The sequence below is a fragment of the Poeciliopsis prolifica genome, unplaced genomic scaffold, assembly GCF_027474105.1.
Source record: "Poeciliopsis prolifica strain line A6 unplaced genomic scaffold, Auburn_PproV2 SCAFFOLD020, whole genome shotgun sequence".
In the NCBI taxonomy this organism is placed as follows: Eukaryota; Metazoa; Chordata; class Actinopteri; order Cyprinodontiformes; family Poeciliidae; genus Poeciliopsis; species Poeciliopsis prolifica.
In genome coordinates this window covers 473,894-497,020 of record NW_026562395.1, presented here as the reverse complement: position 1 = coordinate 497,020, position 23,127 = coordinate 473,894, and the positions used below count along the sequence as shown (strand labels likewise).

Here is a 23,127-nt window from a genome sequence, read left to right as displayed (position 1 = left end):
AACCACTTAGTTAAGTTTGCACATCCTTTCATTGGTCTATCAAACCACCCTTCCCTGTGTTGTCTGAACCAGCCGTTTGGGATCGACCACATATGCAAAGCCGCAGTGCATTACACTACTTTGTTTTTGAAGGAGGTGATTACTTAAGCAAACTCAGGGAAATAGAAAAGCCAGGGGTAATCTACTCTTTTTCCTGCCACTGATTTTTTTTGTTTGTTTGTTTATTTATTTTTGTTTTGTTCTAATATTTGTATTGAATGTTATGGCACACCTGTTCTTGTCTCAACAACGCTTTACTTGTCAAACACATCATAACTGAAACACGTTAAGAGTTTGTTGTAAGAGTCATTGTAGTAGGAAATGCAGTAGAATGTTAAAAAATAAAATAGTCTATGAAAAATACGGCTTTTTTCTTATCAAAGTGAAAGAGGTCAAATCCTGAGAATTTGGGACTGTTTTGATGTTCATTTATAGAATAAAAAAGACTAATTTTCCTACTTTTCTTGTTTAAAAATCCATTAAGACAGCATGCTCTATGTTGTACTTCTGTTTAGATAAACAGATAGTTTCATTTGATTTGACAACCTAGCTGTTTGAGAAATATCTTGTGTTCATTAAACTGTTTGGCCATAAGGCCAAGTAACATATTTGAAGTTTGCAAGCCCAAGAGTACCATACCTACTGTGACATAAGAGACTGGCAGCATCATGTTGTGGGAGCGTTTTGATGCTGTATGCAATCCGACACTCATCATCATGCTATGTTTGTCTTCTCAGACAAGTGATGAAAGTATTTTTTTTATATTTCTTTTTGTACTTTACAAAAGATCATGAAGAGAGGACATTATGTGCAAACATTGAAGCAACATCCTGATACAGCAGAGAGTAAGTTAAAGTTTGGAGTGGAATATGTCTTTTGCCAAGCTAATCATGCCGGCAAATTACCTAGAAAAGTTACTTGATGAAAGCAAAGTCAATGATACGAGGTGGCTTTGTCCACCAAGTCATGTCCTCTATTCTTTTATCTATTTTTTGTAAAAAAAAATACAAATAAATAAAAAATTATCTGAAAATATTAATAAAGGTTTGTGGGGTCTCTATTTGATTTTTTTTTAACTACTTTTGGTGTAATGCAGGGTTTTAAACATTTCCATATACTAATTATTCTTATAGTATTTCATTAGTGTTCAAAGGACTGCAAGCCAAAGACAAAAATTTAAATAAAAAGCTCAATAAGAGCTTCCAGAAACAGAATGTTCTCTTTAAATTTCTAAATGAAAAATAAACGGCACACACACAAAACAACAAATGCCATTACTTCTACCGTAATATCTAAATAGTAAGAGATGACCTGCATGTTAAATCATGTGTCACGAACCTATTAATAAGTAAAGAAGTGACCACAACAGACTCTCTGTCACCAAGCTGAAGAGGAAACCAGCTGACGTGGACAGTGGGCCTGCAGGCATGTGCCCTGCTCTCACACATCCTGAAAACACACGCATACTCCGATGGTGGCATCAGACTTTTGTGCCTGGCTGTAAAAATAAGGAGCTTAGCCCGTCTCCCCTCTTCTCTTCACATGAAGATTCCTGCAATCGCTTCACACGTTGCAACCCCTGTGCACACACACGTCTTCATAAACACCCTGACACATACTTGCACGCAACTGTTTGTCGCCAGGCCAACTCTAAAAACAGACTGCAGGTTGGCTTTTGTCTCGCATAAACACACATACACACAATATGTACACTTCTCGGTCGGCGCTCTCTGCATGGCGAGGTGCATGTCCAAGTTGATCTGTTTCCTGCCATGTAAATGAGTCTGCCCATCATAAGCTATTTGGTAGGCAAAAAGGCTGGCTGTTTCAAACCACCCACTGAGCAAGCCATGGCCACGCGCTACTGACCCCTCTATGGAGCCACAAAAGCAAGCGCAAAGGTGCATGGTAAAAAAAAAACACACCTCTTTAAGATAAAATAATGAACAATCAATTATTTAGAGGAAAATTGAACAACCACAGAAGAGGAATCACTCTAACTATTTAACAAAGAGTAGCCAAGAAGTTGAACTTTTCTGAATATGTCAGATATGTTTGTGTACTAATTATGACACATAAATGCTCACAGGGGGATAAAAAGACAACATTTTTGCAGCATGTGCACAAAAATGTCAACAGTTAAAATAATTTAAATCTGCAATGTTTGTCTATTGATATTTTGATCTGCAGACCAGAGTGTGAACAGAGTAGACGTCTACTAAATTTCTTAATAGTTTGAGTATTAGACGTCTCAGCAGGCTGGTTGATTAGTCAGGCTATCTGCTGAAACAAACACACTGTAGTCAGCTGCTTAACAAACATCCCACTATCTGAGAAACTGGGACTAACTGTGTTTTAACTGTGTTTTATGCTAACATAAAAAGAATGTACCTGCTTTGTACTAAACATAAGTAGTTAAGGTGAACAAAATGTGATACATTCCACCACTTTACTATCATTTACCTTTTCTAGTACTACTGAGTAGGTAGGGTTCATTAATTTAATTTGAGCAACCCGCCAGGTAAGAAATATTTTTTTTATTGGGAAGGTTTGATCCACTGTTCTCCAAACTTGTGCCTTGGTAACTTGTGCCCAGGCTTGCAGTTACAAGACTCTCATCCAATTTGCTCCATCAATCCTCCCTTACCATTTCCAATCTCATTTAAAACAGCACGGAGACAAGGAATCTGTTGTCATCTCTCTATCATAGGTGTTCATGCTGCTTTGCAAAGCCTGATAGTTTGCATACTATTAGCTCTCTTGTTGGAATGCATCCCAGTACTTTGAGTCAATGCTTTGCTTTCATAATGAAATGCTTGATCACTTTGGTACAGTACTAATCTAAAGCACCACATAACCCATCAACATCGCAGCTTCAACAGCCCAGTCCAAACCTGAATAAATGTGTGTGTGTCTCAATGGCCATTCTGAGTTATCTCTTTTGTGCCCAAGGATCTAAAACAACACTAACTGCACCTTGGGAACAAAGGATAAAATGCAGCGTGAAATGAAAAGAGATGCAGGCAGGAAGAGGGAGTGGGGAAAAAGCTGGACAGAAAGAGAGGGAGAGTCCTGTGGCTCATTAACCTGGGAGGGATGGGGGAGTTGAGAAAAAAAAAGAGAGGGCAACACTTTCTGGCTAAGCAGAGTCATAACACAGACAATGGCTCACTGCAGAAGAAAAAAGGAGTTGGAGGGAAGAAAGAGATAACAGAAGAGATAAGTTACTGAGATAAATTAAGAGAAGATTGCCAAAAGCAAGAAATAAAAATGGAAAAAAAAAAAAAAAAAAAGCCAAATCCAACTATATCCCAGGGCGTGTCGCCTATCCATTCAGCTCAATCTTACATGGCCGCAGAGAGGTGATTTAGGTCACCGGGGTCTCAGTAGTGCTTTTTTTTTGTACTAATGATCGAGAGATGAGCGGGGATCAGTGACACTCTCAGCCAACTAAGAGCCTTACGCAGGCTTTGGATGAATCCACGAGATGAAGCACTTGAGGCTGGATCCTCAGACCCGCGGGTTCTAGAGAGAGATGGACGCAGGAGGACAGGGGTGGGGAGGGGGGGTGATCTGCAGCTGTCATTGCCCTCCTTCCGGTTCCTTTATCTGATTGCTTGTGTCACATGCAATCAGACAACCTGTGCGTCCACATGTCTTCCCGTTTCCCTCTGTCTATCTTCTAATTGTCTTTTCTTCTCCGCTGCCGGCGGAAGGTTAATTTCAATCGTGAAACGCTCGCTGCTGAACTCTGCTGAGCGATTATGCCACAACTGATAAAAGCTGAACAATGATGATAATAGATTTGGCTTTTTTTTTCTCGCTCTTCTTTTCGAATGATTAAATAAAATATGGACAATCAAAAAGTAATTATGTGGTGAGTAATTTAACACCTGCTTTGAACAGCTTTTTCCGAACTTAATTTTTGTGGTAAAATATTCAGCTGGGGGAAAAAAAAAACTGGATTGAACACAAACATTCAGTTGATTGTGTTTTAGAAGCAACCGTCAATAAAATTTGGCTTAAGCTGCATAATGCATGGAATCTCAATGGAAATGCAAGTGTTTGTAATCACCAACGCTTTTACATTTCAAGTAAAAACGTTATGTATTTTATAATATTTATTTTGGTAGTTTCCATTTCATTCGCTCTTGATACAGATTTTAGTGACCGAAATGTTCAGGATAGTGGTAGTAGCATTGTGAGAGAGACTAAAATGGGAAAATCTTTCTTTAAATTACAGAAAACAGTTCAAATAAGTTAAGGAAATATTCTTGTGCTGCTATTTGTACAACTTTCCTGTTAGAGGTTGAATATGTAGTTAATTAGCTTAAACATTGTAGTTAATTAGCTTAAACATTGTTTTTGAAAAAAAAAAAACATTTTATACACCAAATAGAAAATCAGGTTGTATGAGGATCAAATCTGAATATATACCTTTCAAAAGTTTTGCTCAATAATCTCACATGCCTTATGTACCTCTTTTTATGAATATTATGGTTTATAATAAAAAATAATAATTACAAAAAAGTGCATCACCTTGCTCAAGGACTTTGTGATTTTGTGTGGAATTTGTATTGATTATAATACAATTACAGAGCAGTATAGCATGTTTTAAAAAGTCAATGAAAATATTAACTTTTACACAACTAAAACTGTGTCTTTGGTTTACTTGGTTTGGTTTATGTGACTTTGGATAAGCGGTAGATAGCGAACAAATGCATGGATTCTAATTTTGACTGATTTTTTTTTTTTTTAACAGTAGGATTTTGACACATAATAGACAAAAATGAAAGGCAGGTGCTTTGTCAGAGGAAGCAGCTTTGAATTTCAAATAAAATTAATCTATTACAAGATTATCACCATTTACGCATCGAGACTAATTGAAGTTGATTAGGGAAAACTGACAGAACCTCGATCTCTGGGTGTTTGTTGAATCTCTATCATCAACAGCATTGCACATTTTCTGTCACTCCCACATTTGTAAACTTCTCTTTAGTGACAATTGCATTTCTGCTGTGGCGGAGGCCCTGGGCAGCTGCTTAGTTTGCACATGCTTTGGTCTGGCTCTGGACACTTCCCAAACATCATCATCTCTTTAGTAGAAGACATGCAATTTTATTGGATTGTGAGTAAGCTCAAGAACCTGCAGCAAAGTGATCAGAGCCAATCAAGAGGAAATTGACCAACTTCAATCTTTGGCAATTTAACTGATGCATTACTAGTACTATCAAAAGTGTGCTCTTCGTATACTTGATGCAAATTTATTACTCCTACATTTGTAAAGTTGACTTTAAATGACTATTCTTCCATTCTTGAGCTAAACCTGCTAGAGTGGGCACCCTATGCAATTTTTTGTTAGCCTATACCTTGGCCCATCTCTGCAGACAAGGCAGAGTTTTCATCCAAGTAATTAATACCTGTTGATGCATATTCCACACTAAGGATCATACTGAAGGAATTATGGCAAATATTTGCCAATATGGATAGCAAATATAATCATATCTATTCGCGCAATATTCAAACTAGAAAATGTCATATTATGCCATTCCAAATATATTTTTTGGACAGTGCATGTTCAGTTAACTACAGGTCATTTTAAAGATGCTTTCTAACTAAGAAATATTACTTCATAGCCAATAAAATTAAGCAAGTGCGAAAAAGCTGAATATGATTATGGTGGCTAAAATCTGAGTAACTGGATTTAGCGCAAATACTCTTAATCACGACAAAATAGATTGTCAGAGATGTATTATGAATTAAATTACCTCATACAAGAGACATAAGTCACCTGATAAACAGGTAACTTTAAAAAATAATAATAATATTTTAAATGAATTAAAATATATTAATATTCACTTGAGCAACCCGAGACTTTAAAGCTCAATAGGATAACATTAGAATGAAAAACGTACTTACTCTGTGTCAGAGTGGTAGCTGAAACACTCGGGGAGGTACAGGTCAACTAAATCCATGTGCGCTCTGCTACCATACCCCGAATAAAACACTAAATTAGAAATGCTTTGCTTTCTTTCTCTCTGTATTAGCGCCTTTCACAGCCTGAGTTACACCTGCCCCTTCAACCTGTTTGTAAATCACAGTTTTCCTGCTTGGGAACTTTCTGCCTCCATCTACTGCCCTCTCCTCTGCCGTGTCTCCCTCTCGGCTCCGCTCATGGTCCGCCTGTCTTCCTGTCACTCTCACTTCTCGCTAAAGCTGCTCTCCGCGCCGCCTTTTGTCGTCTGGACGGACAGTTGTGACTGAAAACTGCGAGCTGCCTGTGACCAAAGCGGCCACTTCATCGCGCGAGCTGATTGGCTGCCCTCTCAGCCAATCAGCTCGCGCTCACAGCCACTCGGGGCAGGTGGATGTGAGTAACTTACTGTGCCTATTTAACAGGTTTAAGCTGTCAGCGTGGGATCGCAGATTACAATTTATCGGGCACACAAATAAATCCAGTTCTCTAATTTATTTTGATTAGAAGATTTTCTATCAATTGCAACGCTAAAAATATTTATACGCACATTTCACAAGTGATATTTTTACAGTTTATGAATGACATGTTTTAAGAGGGCAATATTATGGTCTTCCCAGTCACATTGTGCCCCTTTATAGAAGTTTGCTTAGCAATTCTTTAGAAGATGGATTGTTTGAGTGTCTGCTCTCAGAGAAATGTTTAATTAAATAACAAAATTTTGATTTAAATACAGCACATCCAAAAGACACACATCTAGGTATTTAGCATGTCAATTAGTTAAATTTGGCATAATTAAGCACAATTGACCACTAGATGGCGGTAAAGTGCTTATAATATGATCCTGGGTAGGTGTGGAATCTGCACCAAGTGTATTTTGCTGTATTCTTTTTGTCCTCCAAGGTTAGACTTTCAGAGTTCCCAGGCAGAAAAACTACAATAATTACCCCTGAAGTTGGGATTCAAACTGGGAAAATCAGAGACTGCCAAGCAACCCTGAGTTTCGATGGTAGTTTGAATGTGCCTCTGCACCTATATCAACTCTTTGGAGACACCTGGATGTTATGAGTCACAGAATATACAGGTATGCAATCGACCTTTTTAGATTCATTAAGTGTTTTTGAGTTTAACTTAATTTTAATCTGATGAACTCATGTTTGGGCTGGAGCAATTATTACTTTCTTCTGTGACCGTCATGGTGTGGATAAATCTCATAGTGTTCTGAGAATAATGTCGTCACAATGTTGCAACTTTTGACTACATATATTTCTTTCTTTAAATCTGTTTTACTTATTTCTTCATTAATTCAAACGTTCTCATGTATTTTAAACTTGAACAGACAGCAAAATACCATGGAATACGTCTTGGATGTAATGGCATCATTACACAAAACCTCAAAATAAACTTTAGAACATTCTCACAGAGACTATTTCCCAAATGTAATGTAAAGTTAGCTGCTATCCACAGTGACAGCACATAAACAAACATATGGACATCCACATTCCAAACCACATTAACGTAAATTCTACTTAAGCCTAAACTGACTTACCCGCTACAGCGCTGTTATCTGAGATAATCAGCTATGGCTCAGTGCCTAACATGATGCCTTTCTCCTTTCACTCACAAAGCACACGTGCAAACAAAATGGGAGGCAGAGACTTGACAGAGTCCGGGTCAGCAGGTGCATCATAATGCAGCATTTTTACAGCACTACTCACAATAAGAAATTGTAAAATAAGATTCTGTCACCAGAAAAAAAGACATTAAGGCTATCACTGTTCACAGTAGCATTCCAGTCCATTCACAGAAAAGAGTTTGTTTACACTTGCAACCAATCATTAAAATTAATTTTAACATCCAGATTTGCTCCACTTTCTTTTGAATAAACATTCAAGGCTGAAACATTTACTTTGGTATCTGGATACGAGTGGAATGCTTTTTAAAAAAAACTGTGGGATATTAATTCAGCTATTTTTGATCATTAACCTATTTCTAGAAATTTCTTTCTGAGAACTTCTGTAAACATCTTAGTCATTTAATCATTTTTGATACTTTTCTGCAGAATTTTCTAGACTTTCAGTCACAATTGTGAGCAGCAAAGTGCTTTTCCTGGTAATATCTGCCCATTTCTTTCCTTTACTAACCAACATGATGCCGTGTTTCCTGATCTTACTTCACGGGGCTGAAATGACCTGTGCTAATCTTTTGCTGAGATGAAGGCCGGACTGCGTGCAGTGAACTTTATCTCATTATGTACCTCATGGTTGGTTGACAACAACATCAACCAACCAGAAAAGTCATTACAGCTACATGCATATACATACTGGGAATCAAATATGAATGGAGTTCATTACAAAAGCATTCCCACAAAGTTCTTTTGTCGTATTTTGCATATTATTTCATGATGCAACCAGAACATTCTATATATTTTGTTAGGATTTTTTGTGACAGACCAACAAAGAGCAGTTATATAGTTTCTATAACCAGTTTTTGCTGCAGATATGACCGTAATGGTGTGTGTGTACCAACTTTGAAGGGATTAAAATTTTTTTCAAGCCTTGAAAGTAAGCTAACAAAGAAAATAAAATTATTTTCCTTCCCATTTACAGTTATGAACTGCTTTGTGTTGATCTGTCACAGAAGACACACAAGTAGAGATTTGTGGTTTTAACGTAATCCAATAGGAAAAAGATCAAAGAATCATAAAAATCATAAAGAATCATATATCCCTAAACACAAAGGCATAGAAAACAAAAGAGAGGAGCATTTCACGGTGAGCATTTTTTTTATTATTATTGGAGCCATAAACTACAACAAGGCTGACATGATTAGAGAGTGATGATAAAATCTACTACAGTAATTGTATCACATAAAAATCATCTCCAGAGAAATCCTCTTCTGGAAACCATTCCTGAAACTTTAATGCTGACATTAAAAAGAAGTGGCTCTGATCTTCTCAGAGGCTCTTGCCATCGACAGTCAGGTGCTGTTTACTTCCACACTTTTACGCAGTGGAAAGAAACTCACAAACTGAACATACAACAGATTAATTATATTATATTACCAACTTCTGATTTCATTATTTTGACAAAAATAATTGGGTCTCAAAGTTACTTGTCATCAGCTTGAATTAATTCATGCAAGAGAAAGAACTCATCCGACGACTGCGCTTTCCTTTCTCCATTGACATTTTATAAATGCATGATACAAAATAACTATTTTTTGCATGCAAGCAATGTGGTATAAATACAAATTAAATATCTGCAAGGGGTTCCACTACACAGGTTTTGATTTAGAGTCTCATTCCAGTGACCCCTGCTTAGTTGTGTCCGACACTGATGCAAAAGATGAAACAGAGGCAAGATAATAAGGACGATTTTCAATTAGAATAATACAAAGCCTATTTATTTCCCTGATCTGTTTGGTTGCTGGGTTAACTGGTAGGATAGGGATCATTATAAGTCTGTCTACTTATAATCATTTCAAGAGAAAGTAGCAGCGATGCAGTGGTTCTCCAGGAAACTTGATAAGAACACAGTGTATTAATCAAACTGTAGGCTTTTTACAAAAAGTGGATTCAAATGGTCCCTCAAAGTTAATGTCCAGTTTTAATGAAATTTGGACATCCTCTTTCACAAATCTCTTTTATTAGCTCAAATGCTTTGCTGTAGCCAATGGGGACACATACAAAGAAGGAATTTGACTAAAAGAATAACAAAAATATGTGGAAGCTTGTTTAGGCAAGGGTAGATTCTGTCTTGATTAATTAATAATTTGTAACAAACTATTGCATGTTGTTCTGCCGGTCAATAATGAGTCTGTTTGTTAAAAGTCTGACCAGTTGCTAAAAACATACTATTGAGGAAACAGCAACCTATTCCCGGCAAAATAAATCACAGGGGAAGAATGACATGAAGCGAAGCGAAGCAAAACAAACAAACAAAAAAAAAAAAAAAACAGCAAAACAACAGCATTGACACACTCTAAATGCAACAAATGAAAGTCAACGAGGATGGCTGCTGCTAGACATCAACAATATTTTTACACTGAAGCTGAGCTGAAGACAGAAGCTCAATTCTGGCTCCGGAGGGAAGCTGTCTGTAAAAGGGCACCCAGCTGCCAGCTATTGACCCCATATACCAGATGCATACATTGCCATCTGCAGAAAAAGGAGAAATGTTTGTGTGTGTGCGCGCGCATGTGTGTGTGTGTTTTCACTCTTTTTTCCTCAATCCCTAAACTCACAGCCACTGATTCTCATCCTACAGGGACAGCTGTCTCATTTGCTTCCCACACCAGACAGTCACTCTGCAAGTCCGGCTCCACCAAACACTTTGGCATTAGCCTCCAAATGAACGAGCGTAATCTGCTTTTTTTTATGTCTGACTCTTAGCCATTTATCAATTACCAGGGTGGTGGGAAAGACTAATGAACGCCACTGTTCCACCGCGACACAAACGATTTTGAATATTTCTTGGACGTGCACAGAGATACAAAAAGTAAAAATAAGTTGAAGTCACAACTTATTTGGACAGGATGTACCTGTCCAGGTCCAGGGTGTACCTGCCCAGGTACACCCTGCCCAGGTACACCCTGGACAGGCCGCCAATCTGTTGGAGGGCAACACTGAGACAGACAGGTCAAATTCTAGGGAGAATTTAAAGAGACATTTAACCTTTCAGTCATGTTTTTTGGACTGTGAGAGGAAGCCGGAGTACCAGGAGAGAGAACTCACGCATGCACAGGGAGAACATGCAAAAGACCCTGGGCCTGGAATCAAACCCAGGACCTTCTTGCTGCACAGCAACAATGCTACCAACTGCGCCACTGTCCCTATACAAAGAACATTTTTAAAAAGAGTGAGCTGTCAAGACATCAGTTTAGATAGGTTCAAAGGCCAGTGAATAAAAACAAGGCTTTATAAAAGTTTTAAAAAGTATTTGAGTTAGGAGAGGCCCTGAGGTGCCTGGGCAGTCAGGAAAAAATAAATAAACAAACAGGTCATTGAGTAAGAATAAACAATATCTTGAATCTATACGGTGTTCTATTTGGTGGCTCTAAATAGATGGATTGGAGGGAAATGATCCACAGACCGGGCAACAGACGAGCACTCGGACCCAGATTGGTTTCACATTGATCTGCGGCACACAGCATAGGGATCTAGAGCTCCCTCGCTCACACATACATCCACGGCAGAAACCCTAGAAACCCTCCGAGAGGAGCCTAAAGAAACGAAACCACTGAAATGTCACTCAGATCTACTGGGACTCGCTGCTGCTTCTCCACGGTGGGTCAATGGTCCTCAAATGGTTTTCACTTCTCTGTGCATCATACAGTCACACTGCAAAGGAAATGCAGGGAACCTTATACGCACAGGAAGGCTTTCAGGCAGGCTGGATTTCATGTGCAGAAATTTAAGCTCGTTTAATGACTATCTGAGACCAGGAGGCACACTGATGAATCCTTTTTCAGCTTCAGGCCCGTTCTGTAATAACTTGACTGGATTGCCCCCTAGAGGAGAAATTCTTTCTATTAAAGGGACAAAACAAGTGCAGCTTGATCATAAATGATGATGATTCACCAGAGCTGAGAATTCAACCCTCAGCTCTATCGTGCGATCCGGACTTATTGCCTCCGGCAGTTGCCCGTCTGGAGGCCCTCAGGGTGATTAGTCCATGTAACCAAGCTTCTCCTAACAACATAATATGGATTACGGCAACAAATACCCTTCATATTCTCAACAAGCAGGATTGGATTAAATGGTCATCTGTTGGTCATCTTCTTCTGCCCCTTTTCTTTATATGGTGGAAGAGTCATATCTTATTGTCAACAGGATCGTCAACTTCTCAGTAAAATCCGGTCTTAAACCGATTTGTCTTTTATTCACTTATCTTCAGCAGTTAAGTATTAGAAATTTTTCAAAGACAACTATGTTTTCTAAAATTGTTGCTTCTCACAAAATAATTTCACAATAGAAATGTCACCTTGTTTTCTCAAAGCTTTGTGTGCCATAAACGATACAGTATGGGTTTGATGTCATAATTATTATAACCACAAAGATTTTGTATGCAGATATTAAAACATGTGGCACACATAGCATTTCTTAAAACAACATTGATTTTCACATTTACAGCCTTAAATATCTGTTTCACAGATAATCAGTGAGATTGTAAGAGCTGTCTGAAGCCTTAAGAATGAACACTGCATGTTCTTATGTGTTTGTAAAGGGAATTAATGAGTTATCAAAAGAATTTAACATCAGTCATTTCCCTGAACTGAAAACAGTCTATAAGTAATCTCCAGCAGGGTAACGCTATTTGTACAGAGTTGATGAGACTTTGGATAGAACTTAATAGAGGACATGCTGGAAGAAAACCTGTTAGAGGATGTAAAAGTCAGAAAATGGGCTGAAGTTCACCTTCCACATCTCCTTGCTGAGCAAGAAAGTGCCTCTGTCAAGATTTATTTGGAGTAGTTAATTTAAAAAATACAACCTATAAGTACTTGCAATTGGTTTCACCACAATAAGATAATAATACCATTGTGTCAGCTTCTTGCTTACTTATCAGAGCTGCTTTTTTACTTCTGCACCTGTTTCCCAGACTCATCCCAGGTGAGGAGCCACCACTGCGGGTCCAGCACACACACAGAAACCTGGGAGTCAGCAGCGCACGTGTTTAATGCTGATGTCAGGAGCTCTTCCAGACACTTTCACATACCCACACTCACTCAGAGACAATGTATGCACTCCCGAACTCATCATATCACTTTTATCTCCACAGGTGGCAAATTTAGCCCTCTGGCTCAGAGTCAGCATGTCATGGCTGAACAAGTCAACAGAAAACACACAGAGACAGAGGAAAGTAGGGCTACTTCTATGCGTTCAGGCCCGGGCTTCCTCTTCATCTGCCCGCCTTTTTGATGGCTGTCAGCAGCTCCACCACTCATCTTTTGGTGGATAATGTCCTGCTCCAGAAAAGGTAGTATAAGCTGCATCTACACATAGATACGATTATTCTGAATTAATTTCTGCAAATCAGTTGGAAAAAGTGAAACTCAAATGGTTTCCTGACACACAGTGACACAAAGTGTCTGATGAGCCCCATAAGTTAGATCCCAGGCACGTCTCAAAATTATATTTGAACACGAAATCTCTGAAAAAGAAACTGCTTCTTCCTCTGCTGAGATGAACTTTTGAAGTTTCATCAGCTTTGAAAGTTCTCATGCATCTGCTCTCCTGTTTCTTTTTATCCGCTCTCTCTTTTCAAACCCCCAGTTGTTTGTTGTGACAGACGGCCGCTCAGTTCTGCTGGAGGTTTGTTCCTGTTGAAGGGAAGTTTTTTCCTCTCCACTGTCGCGACATGCATGTTGAGTATGAAGGATTGCTGTAACATCAACACCACAATGCAATCTATCGTATCTCACTGCAAACTCCTGCAGGAAGAGTGAAGTCAGTGACTCAAAGCACTCTGCTGGGATTCCTTAGATAAAATTTTTTAGCGATTTGAATAATGAACTAGGAAAAAAAAAAAAATGATGACCTGAACTTAATGAACTCTTTGATAACTAGGTTCAGTTGGAGTGTATGTGCTACAGATTGAAATTACTTTTTTTTATAAAGTGGCTTGAGATGATGTGTGAATTTGTGCTAAATAAACTGAATTGAATTTGTTAAAAAAATAAAAAAACAAAAATCCAAAATTAAATTCTTTATGCAGCATTATATTAAAATAATGTCATGCTACATAAATCTAATTTAAAAAAGAACTTAGAATACAGAGATGTCAGCAAATAGAGAAGTTTCCATACACTCTACAGATATGTATCAATTCCTCAGTTATTACTCTTTTAGTATTTGGGCTACTGAACAACAGTCAAGCGTTTCCTCTCTTTCCCCCCCACATAAAAGCCTCCTTGGGGAAAAAAGGGCCCATAATGACATTGTTTTATTATGTGTATTCCCCAAACTCTTAAAAAGGCCTTTCTTCAAAATCCTATCAAATCCAGACTGCAGTTATCTATCCCTGTTGCTCGAGCATCCTTTTTCATAAACTTTACTTTTTCCTTCCACTAAACCTTCCACTAACATGTTCATCTTTTCCAACTCTTACATTTGCAGTCTTTCCCATGGTTTTCCAGCAAACAAAATGATAAGAAAGTCACTATGCCATGAAAAAATATTGTCCTTTTATCTACGATTCCTTTTTTTTTTCAACAAACCTATTTTTTGTATTTTTTTTTATTAGCTCCAAATTATAATTGTTAAAATGAAAAAACAATAAGTACTTAAAATAACTTTCTACATAAATTAATGTGCTATTTTAACTAAATAACCAAAATAAATGTACATTTTGATAATTTTTATTATGTGTATTCCCCAAACTTTTACTTTAAACCTTGTTCCTTTAATCCCATCTGTCCATCTGTGTTTCTTTTCTGTCCCTCCTTCTTCGTCTCATGTCATTAGATTGATTAGGTTCTGTATGCTGAGCCACTAGGATGTTTCAGTTTTTCACCCTGGCTCTTCCTCCTGTCCCCACTTCATAGTGCTCTTTCAGGGACCCCCACCCTCTGGTCATCCTCTCACCCAGTTAGCCTGTCCAGGATGGCCTACTAATTCCCAGCCACACCAAAGGCAATCAAAAGTTAATCATTTGCAAAATTACACATATTGCCTACCGATTACAATTCATCTATCAATAGAAACAGACAAGGAAGAAAAAATTGTTCTGGACAGTAATATTTGGTGACAGTTTTTTTTTTTTTTTTTTTTGTTTAGATGCAGCACACTTGGACAAATGCTGCTGCAGATGCGTTTAGCAGCTGAACAATTTGCTGAAGTGCTCACAAAGTCACCCATGAAGGTTTTAAATGAAGTGTGGATGGGATAAAAAGGCAGAGTTCACCAAGGTTCAAAGTAGATATTTAGCCACACACACACACACACACGCACACACACACACACACACACACACACACACACACACACACCCATTTCAGCTCAAAGACCACACTGGACTGTTTCTAAGCAGACAAGAGCAAAAAGAAAGAAAAAAAGACATCAGTACATTCGCTGCAACTGCAATAAAACCCACATTTGCTCCTTCTGGTTTGCTCATCTCACAGCTTCTGCTCGGTACTTACTGTCAGTTTCATCCAATGGCTGGTCGGCTGTTCAGTGGCTCTGCTTTCCAGCTGCAGTCAGTCGGTCTCAAGGACAAACGCTCCAGCTCTCCTCGCCTCCGGTCTCTGTAGCTCAGCGATGCAGCAGCGTGCACACAAATTCATAAACACACACACGCAGATTTCCCCCCCTCTCCCTCTTTCCTTCCTCTCAGCATCCCTCGCAGATCCAGTGCTGAGTTCACCTGCCCCGGTTCGCTCACAGGGGAGTCCTGAGTGAGCGTGTCAAACAGAAAGTGTGTCTAAGGGAGGGAGCGGAGGAGGGAGAACCCAGCTGAATGCTCCCCCCTTTAAATGCGGGGTGGACCGACGGGCAGAGGACACACGGTGCTCCTGCTTCTCTCTGGATGCAGTCAGAGGACGGTTTTCTGTTGCAGCCATGCTAAAGATGTGAGGGGGGGAAGAAGGATGCAGAGGATCCTTGAATTGTATTTTAGGCAATGTTGAGTCAGTGTGTGTTTTATTAGAGCTGGAAATACTGAGGGCTTAGGGTTAGTTATCTCATGAAAAAGAAGGAAGGGTGCAGGAATTTTCTTGTTAAAAAAGGGTTAAATCTTAAATTAGAGATCTTTTCACCATTTGACACCACACATTGGGTCAGGATTGCAGACTTTGAGTAATTGTTGGTGTTTTTTTTTTCTTTTTTAATTGTTTTAGCTAGCAGATATAAGAAATAACAAACGTTCTTGTCAAACAGGGAACCAAACAAACAAGCCAAACAGAAATGACCCCTGAATGTTCCTTTAGGGCAGGTAAAAATGTTATAAACAGGCCATTAGCAGCCTAACACTTAGAGTTATTAAACCTTAAGGTGTAGTTGTGTGCTTTGAGTCACTGTCATATTGGTAAACGATTCAATTTTCTGTGTGCATTCCAGAGCACTTTGAAGGGGGTTTTCTTGTACATATTGCTGCTGTCATCCCGCCCTCCATCTAGACTAGTCTCACATTTCCTACTGGGAGGAAAAAAAAAACTGAATGAGCCAAACAATGAGTTGAACCTATTTACTTCCAGATAGCAGTGTTTGTGAAAATACGTCTGTCATACAATACAGACATAATTTAATATTGTCCAATGAAGAAAAATTGGCAGACACATTCACTGGCATGTTTCTCCTCTGACATGACAGGTGGTACTGCGGCTGGTGTTTCAATCGCAACTGGGTCAGTTTTGGTACCGATTACGCCACATGCATGGCCGATCTAAACAGACCATCGAGAGCCGATTCTGGCTAAATTTATGTTACCCTAAGCAGCCATGTGGTTACTGTCAACCTCAATTGCCTTTTTTTCTGCATTCAGTGCACTTGTATCTCTAACACTGACAAAGAGAAAATTAAGCATTATGTTAGGATCCTAATTTGTTTGGGTTTTTTAATGTTTTCTACAAAAACAAACATATAGGTTTTAGTTTGTAAAACAACTTTACAAAGCGTTTCAAATACTTTCTCTGGCCAGTACAGACATGACGTTTCTTTTGACTTTGAAATATAACGTGTGTAGTAAGTAATAAATGTTAACTTTAAGCAAAACCCTTTAAAATGTGCAAGACTAAATAATAAATCTAAAACAATTAACTGAAAAAATTGAACTCTAATCAAGGGGACACATGCAAATCCACTAATTGACACAAAAACAGATTTAGATCTTTTTTTAATATTATTTTCCCTCTTTGTGGAGAAATAAAAACTTTCTAATGACACAAATTCCTCAATTAAATCAATGAAATGGATTATTACATACATCCAGATAAGTCTGCTCACATTAATGTAAAGTATGCCAACTTCATTACGATAAAAAAAAGCAACTTAAAAAGGTGTGTTGAGGTATGGCCTAGTCAAACATTTGATTCAAAAACTCTTGTGCAATCTCAGAGGAAAAAAACAAAACAAAAACATTTCTGATCAACGTTCCAACCAGTTTGGCTGACTAACGGGTTGCGCTGTCAGTGGCTCACACTCAGAATGAGCTCAAAGACTCAGCAGTCTGCCCTTAAACACTGAGGTAACATGTGATCAAGCTTCACCGTCCAGTTCTCCAACGTGGAGAACTCATTTCTACCCATTACTGTCAAGCGTCTCCATTCCAGATTTTGTAAAAGTTTCCCCAATGTGGGGAAAGTTTGTCACCACAGACGTTCTTAGTAGAACCGTTTCATTCTTGCAGCTCGCAGGACTTTGGTTAAGAATCATCCTGAGGAGAATTTCATCTGAGCAATCAGCCCATGCTTTGCAACATTCCCCATGTTATTTATTTATTTATTTTTTATTTTTTTGCAGTATTGTGTCTCGAGTCCAGGAAGCGACAGATCAGTTGAAACCTAAACCTGCCCCTTTGGGTCTCTGTGTGGCCCGGATGGGTTCGGTGATACCCCTCCCCTCGGGGCCGAGTCCCATCCCCGGGCTCCAGCCCATGCTTTGCAACATGCGGCTCCCCATGTTTGTGTCAGGGATAGGAGCCGCGTTTTCTCCAACCACACCTGAGAAGAAAATGTTTTAAAGTTAGCAACAACAAAAAAAGAAAGAAAAAGGTACATTTAAAATTTGTGTGAAAAAAAAACTCCCAGCAAATCAAAAAGTCTTTTCAGAACACAAATAAAAAAAGAAATAAAGAAACTCTGACAATATAGAGTCGTTGCAAATGGTTGTGATTTAAGCATTTATTTCTGATAATTATGCTGATTATCGTTGACAGCTTTCCAAAGTGTGATCATTATAAAATTATTAACATGTTATAAGAAGGATAAGCCAAAAAGAGTGTAGCTAAGGAATCTAACTTCTCACATAAGATTGAATGAAAGCAAATTAATGGAAAATTGAGTAGAATGAGAAACTGTTTTTTAAAAAATGCTCTAACAACATATTGTTCCTGGAAGAATATGCTACCAAATTCATTCAAGAGTTTTGAGACCATGCATCAAATGTAAAGTTTAGATGGAGTCAGAGAATAAGGAAACAGCCACACACAAACGTATCTGGAACATGAGCCACAACTGCTATTTCCCTTATAGTATGAGCCACAGACAGGTCACCTAAAGTCCACTGAAAAGTTTGTAATCCTGGTTACTTCAAAAGTTAAAACCCTTGCTGTTATCGCACAGATTAGGCATTCGGTCTTGCTTGTATGTCCTGCCTTTCCACAAACGTAACCAGGTAATTGACTTAGCCACACTTTCTGTCGTGCAACAACTGCATCCGGACAAGTAAGGACTGACTTCCGCCTTGGATAATAGTCTTGCTGTTCTCTGTTTTCTAGGAACATTGCTTTAGTCACAGAGGCTAACTACTTACTGTTTTAATCCTCTGTTTGTAAGCAGGGCTGAGTAAAAGCTTCTCAGTCCAGGGTCTCCAAGTGTTCTGGTTACAGCTTGTTCCCCTGTCATTACCAACATTTGCTATGTGTGTCATGGCCCGACTCCCAATATTTTTAGTAAAGAAGACGTGAGATAAGACGCATATAGATCCGTGAAAGGAAAAGACTAGCAGCAGGAGAGTGTTTCCTTCAGTTACCTAAGGGAACGACGGTACCTAGAGGAGCTGCCTTTCGCCTCCTTTTGATGTCGCCTGTGCATAGAGAGCCGAGGTGTCCGCTGGTCTGCCTGCAGAACGGTGGGTGAAACAAGAACGGCTTTAAGTTTCAATTCTGACAGCATACAACAGGGAAAAAAAAAGTTTTAATTTATCTGTACGTGAAATGTTTTAAATTATTCTCACCTGCTTGCTGTTTTAACCGAACAGCTCCTCCGATGTCCTTTGTCTGTTCGCGGATCCCAGTGCAACTGCAGTGGCAGATAAAAGACAGAAAGAAAAAGGACAAAATTTTATCTTATAGGCAATCTGAAAGATTCCAGCTTAGCATTTCGACCAGTTTGAAACATAGCTCACCTGTCCATGGTCCCGCCTTGAGCTTGCGTTAAACCAAGGCCTGATTAGGAAGAAATGGTGCAATTGAAACATCTGGATGATAAACTCTCTGTTCTTGTTTCAGAATTCACATTATTTTATGTACATTTTGAATGTAATGAATGAATTTATCGCATTTCCTGGTACAGCAGGAAGGCTTGAAACCTGGAGACTGGTGGAACAACTATAAGGAAGGAAGGACTTGAATCGAATCAAAAGAAAAGGAAAGATAAACCTGGATCTTTGTTGAGATATGTTATTAATAATTTGGTCACATTTCTCAATACAAAAGACAACCCAAATTCCTCTACGAACATAACATTTCAAAAGGGTGACAAAAGAAAATAAATAAATTCAGATTTAGTAGCAGGCAGTAACTCACTCATGTGGATCTTGGCTCAGCCTTTCGCTGAAGCCCTGACCGGAGCTTCCTGGAAGCCCCACCTCGGATCCCTGCTGGCTTCCATGAAGACGACTCAACCTGGCCTGGAACCCTGTCCAACATCAATGCAAGTTTATTCACAGATCAACTCACTTTTGATCTAATTTCATTTGGCCAATAAGATTAAACTAAATTCAAATTCATCTTGGATTCATACTTTTTGGCTTTTAAAAAGAGTGCTCAAATAAATGGAAAACTAATTTAAATGCATCTTCTTCCTACTGAGAGACGACAAAAAAAAGAACAAAGATTTTTTTTTTATAAATAAGTAGTAAATTTTTCCACTTTTTTTGTTTTGCTCCCTATCGGTCAAGAATGACATAACGACATGCATCTTTACAGCAGTTCATAACGTACCTCTCTGTGCAGCGGGGCTCAGGAGAGGAAAGGATCCTGTGAGAATGCTGCTGAAGACCGGGTCGGCGAGGTCCAGCTCCTCCGACGTCGCCTCCCTCTCCCACCAGGGAACCACTCCTGCTATCCCACATGCACCACCGGGCCCAGATCCGGACCCCGGTTCTCCCTCACAGAACCAATCACTCTGTTCATCATCACCTGGAGCAAAGATAGAAACTGTGTTTGTTCTTTTTTATTTCGTTTGTTTTGGGGCAATTTTCAAACTAGATAAAAAAAAAAGTTTCACCATCAACTTCTGGCAGATACTTCTGCAGTAATTGGGATTTAAATATGCTACAAATTAGAAGGATAAATATATCTAATGATTAAAGGATTAATGAAGATTGGCAATATATTTATTTTAGCTTTTTTTCTTTTCTTGTCCAGTCCAGAAAAACACTTGTAGCGTACATCAGAGGTTATTTACATGTTGTTCCTCTAAAGGAGAGATTCAGATTAAAACCTAGAGAAGAACAGGACTACGCACACACCTTGCCTCCCCTCATCATTAGTATACAGGCCACCATCACTGCTGTTGCTGACGCTGCTGGTCTCACTGTAAAAGACAACAAAGGGTCATTAAATGTACAGTATAAACACAGTGGATGCAAAATTAGTCAAAATACAAACCGGATCTAAAATTAAACTCTCGTCAATAACAGAAACAAAGGTGGGGGTTTGAAAATCAGCTGAAATAGTAAAAAGAAAGCCAAAACACTAACCACCTGTCACTCATGTCCTCATCTGAGCCCTTTTGCTCGTCCAGCTCCATCTTCTCTTTAGATCTTTCTTTTGGTGAAGACAGAGGGTCTTCGCTCTCAACAACCACCCCTTCATCTGCAGCTTCCAGCCCCAGTCTTTGCATTGCCAGTTTTCTCTTCTTCACTCGGTTCTTTTCTCCTACAGACGCCAGCAGGCCACTTCCACAAAGCTCCATGGCGCCCCTACTCTCGGTACCACAGAGTCTGTGCGCCCTGCTGCCGACACGGGCCTTGGGGACCGGCGGGGGCCCGAGCAGGATGGAGGAGTGAGGTTCTGGTTCTACCGGCGGGTCCACAGCCATACGTTTGACCTTACGCCGGCGTCTAAGGCTGCGAGTTCCCTCTGCTGACCCCAGGACGGCCAGGTCGTCAGGCCAAATTGGTCGCTTGCTTCGTCCCAGGTCGGTAGCGTGGGGCGGTCGTCTTTTGGGGCCAAGCTGGTCATCAGAGTCGCTGTTGTCACGGGCGTGGCTGTTGGCAGCGGAAACACCTCCTGAGCTGGCACGGTAGTCCTGGTGGCAACAAAGAAATGTGGCATGCTTGGTAAGTTGTGAGACGTTGAAAGGTGCTCGAATGTCAGCAAGGATAGATCCAATTCACTGTCTAAAGATGAAAAGGATGACGCTGATACAGTGACCAGAGTACAAAAACACCTGTGGGATCCACATGAAAGCTTGCCTGACTAGTAAAACCTCTCCAGCAGCCAGGACACGCCCCCAGCCTCACCTTATGCTCCTCCACGCTGGACTCTGACCCCTCGCTGAGGTGGCCCGTCTCCCAGGGCGGATGGGGATTGTCTGAGCGTCGTTTCCTGCCCCTGCGCTTCCGAGCTTGCCTCTTCAGCAGACAACCCACCGCCAGCGCGTGGTCCCCGCCATCGCCGAAGCCACCCCGGGCAGCTTGCTCTGAGCTCTCCTCCAGTGCTGACACCAGATCATGGACCAGCTCGTCCATTGTCCGGTGAAAGTGCCTGGGAAGGAGGGCGAATGTTGAACATGATTATTCACGTTTGTTTGCCATTTAGAAAGGTAAACGCTTTACATGAGAAGATAAGCATTTGCTTTGGGAGATGCAAATGCATTTCCTCTCGGATAGAACCCCATAAACAACAAACGGAAGTAGCAATACATTTATTTACAATATTTAACGCTGACTAACAAAAACAGCGAGGCACAGACAAGACAAAAATAAATGACTCTTTTTCTGGAAGATGGTTTCAACAATAGACGCATTGACTGTTACTTACGTTGTAACAGCTGCTAGAAATCTATAAAAACGGCGGCGTTTCTATGAATTTAGAGCAGATCTCTTCTATCGCCAGCGGTTTCACTACCTAGCTTCGTAAGCTAACGTTTTCTTGTTAGTTGGAGCAGTCCACGTCAATGAACGCATAATAAAGACACGACTGCTTCCCGTCTAGCAAGCGATAAGCGTGAATACATAACTGATTGTTCTGCTGCGAGAATCGCCGTCAATATAAACAATTAAAACCCCCATTCGACATTCAGGAAAGCTTCGATGCTAGCCTGTTGATGTAGCTAGCCCGTGTGCTCTGCAACCAGCTGATCCACGCGAGTTCAATGAACGTGAGCGATGAGTTATCCTACGTCTCAGTGTTTTTTTTTTTCAAAGACCACCTACCAGCCAGTTCCCGCTTTGCCGATGGTTTGTAGGTGACCTGCACGGAACATTAAAGCCACCAAGTGCCAGCGGGTTATTAGCCAGAAACAACAAACAAACAGCCGGACTCCATATTGATACAAAAGCTAGCAGTCAGTTAGCTGGATAAACGACTAGAGCCGGTGCTGCCTTCAGGTACTTCGGGAAAATGGAACATTGACATTAAAGATTCCATTGTCACTTACTTAACAAAAAAGTTCTACATTTGAATTCCATCTATATGAAAACATGATTGCATATATTTTGGCGCACGTATATATTACTCTATATGCTAAAAACATTTTAAATAAAACACACACACAGAAAAAGTGATGGCAATTTGTAATTTGTACTAGAATGTACTTACCCATGTTAAACACCAGAGTGTGCTGTAGTCACAAGTATTCCCACCAGTGTTAAAGCTATTTCATGCCCCTTTAACTTTTAAAACATCTGCCTGTTACAACTACAAACGTCGGTGCATTATGATAGACATAAATCAGGATATAAATGTGACCTGCAAGGGAAATTATACATTTGGTTAATTTGTGTTTAGTCGCTTTGACTCAGGGAAAAACTGCATGACTCTTGACTGTACCAGATTTGCACACGCACAGGCTGACCTTTTCAGAGTTTTTAAGAGACCTGTATTTGTACAGCATTTCATTTAGTCCAAGGATTTTACAATGCAATCAGTCACCCACTAATACACATTCATTCATGCACCAATTTCAGGTCCTCTGACCACCACATGCAGTTGTTTTGCCCAAGG

At 39.7% G+C, this 23,127-nt stretch overlaps 2 protein-coding genes across 6 annotated transcripts in view; both read right to left on the bottom strand.

The window, feature by feature from the left end:
• LOC129369157 (estrogen-related receptor gamma-like) overlaps window positions 1-15,421 on the bottom strand; it is a 37,473-nt gene extending 22,052 nt beyond the window's left edge. For 2 of the 3 annotated variants that reach the window (XM_055044512.1, XM_055044513.1), the window contains exon 1: window positions 5,959-6,278. In XM_055044512.1, coding sequence (XP_054900487.1) covers window positions 5,959-6,014 — 56 coding nt within the window. In that variant the 5' untranslated portion in view covers window positions 6,015-6,278. Of the gene's footprint in view, window positions 1-5,958; window positions 6,279-15,157 lie in introns of those variants that run through there. The other variant, XM_055044514.1, reaches the window with a different exon arrangement.
• A 764-nt stretch (window positions 15,422-16,185) lies between these two features.
• gpatch2 (G patch domain containing 2) lies at window positions 16,186-22,476 on the bottom strand. Of its 3 annotated transcripts, none has more exons than XM_055044656.1 (10): window positions 22,338-22,476; window positions 21,423-21,666; window positions 20,658-21,208; window positions 20,427-20,491; window positions 19,897-20,094; window positions 19,480-19,591; window positions 19,080-19,119; window positions 18,909-18,973; window positions 18,705-18,793; window positions 16,186-17,674 (listed from the first exon to the last, which is right to left on the bottom strand). In XM_055044656.1, the coding sequence occupies exons 1-10, from the start codon at window positions 22,385-22,387 to the stop codon at window positions 17,505-17,507; spliced, it is 1,584 nt and encodes a 527-aa protein (XP_054900631.1). In that variant the 5' UTR covers window positions 22,388-22,476; the 3' UTR covers window positions 16,186-17,504. The 3 variants fall into 3 exon arrangements, with proteins under 3 accessions (XP_054900631.1, XP_054900633.1, XP_054900632.1); XM_055044658.1 differs by having other exon boundaries at window positions 18,723-18,793; XM_055044657.1 differs by having other exon boundaries at window positions 20,661-21,208.
• Between the last annotated feature and the right edge of the window lie 651 nt (window positions 22,477-23,127).

What these genes read in the sequence shown, in the direction of transcription:
- gpatch2 (XM_055044656.1), bottom strand. Translation starts at nt 22,387, where the DNA reads ATGTTCCGTGCAGGTCACCTACAAACCATCGGCAAAGCGGGAACTGGC. An exon ending in GAGGACATGAGTGACAGGTG is followed by an intron (nt 20,492 to 20,657) that starts GTTAGTGTTTTG and finishes TGTCTTTTACAG; the next exon opens with TGAGACCAGCAGCGTCAGCA. An exon ending in CAAGGCGGGACCATGGACAG is followed by an intron (nt 18,974 to 19,079) that starts GTGAGCTATGTT and finishes CTGCCACTGCAG; the next exon opens with TTGCACTGGGATCCGCGAAC.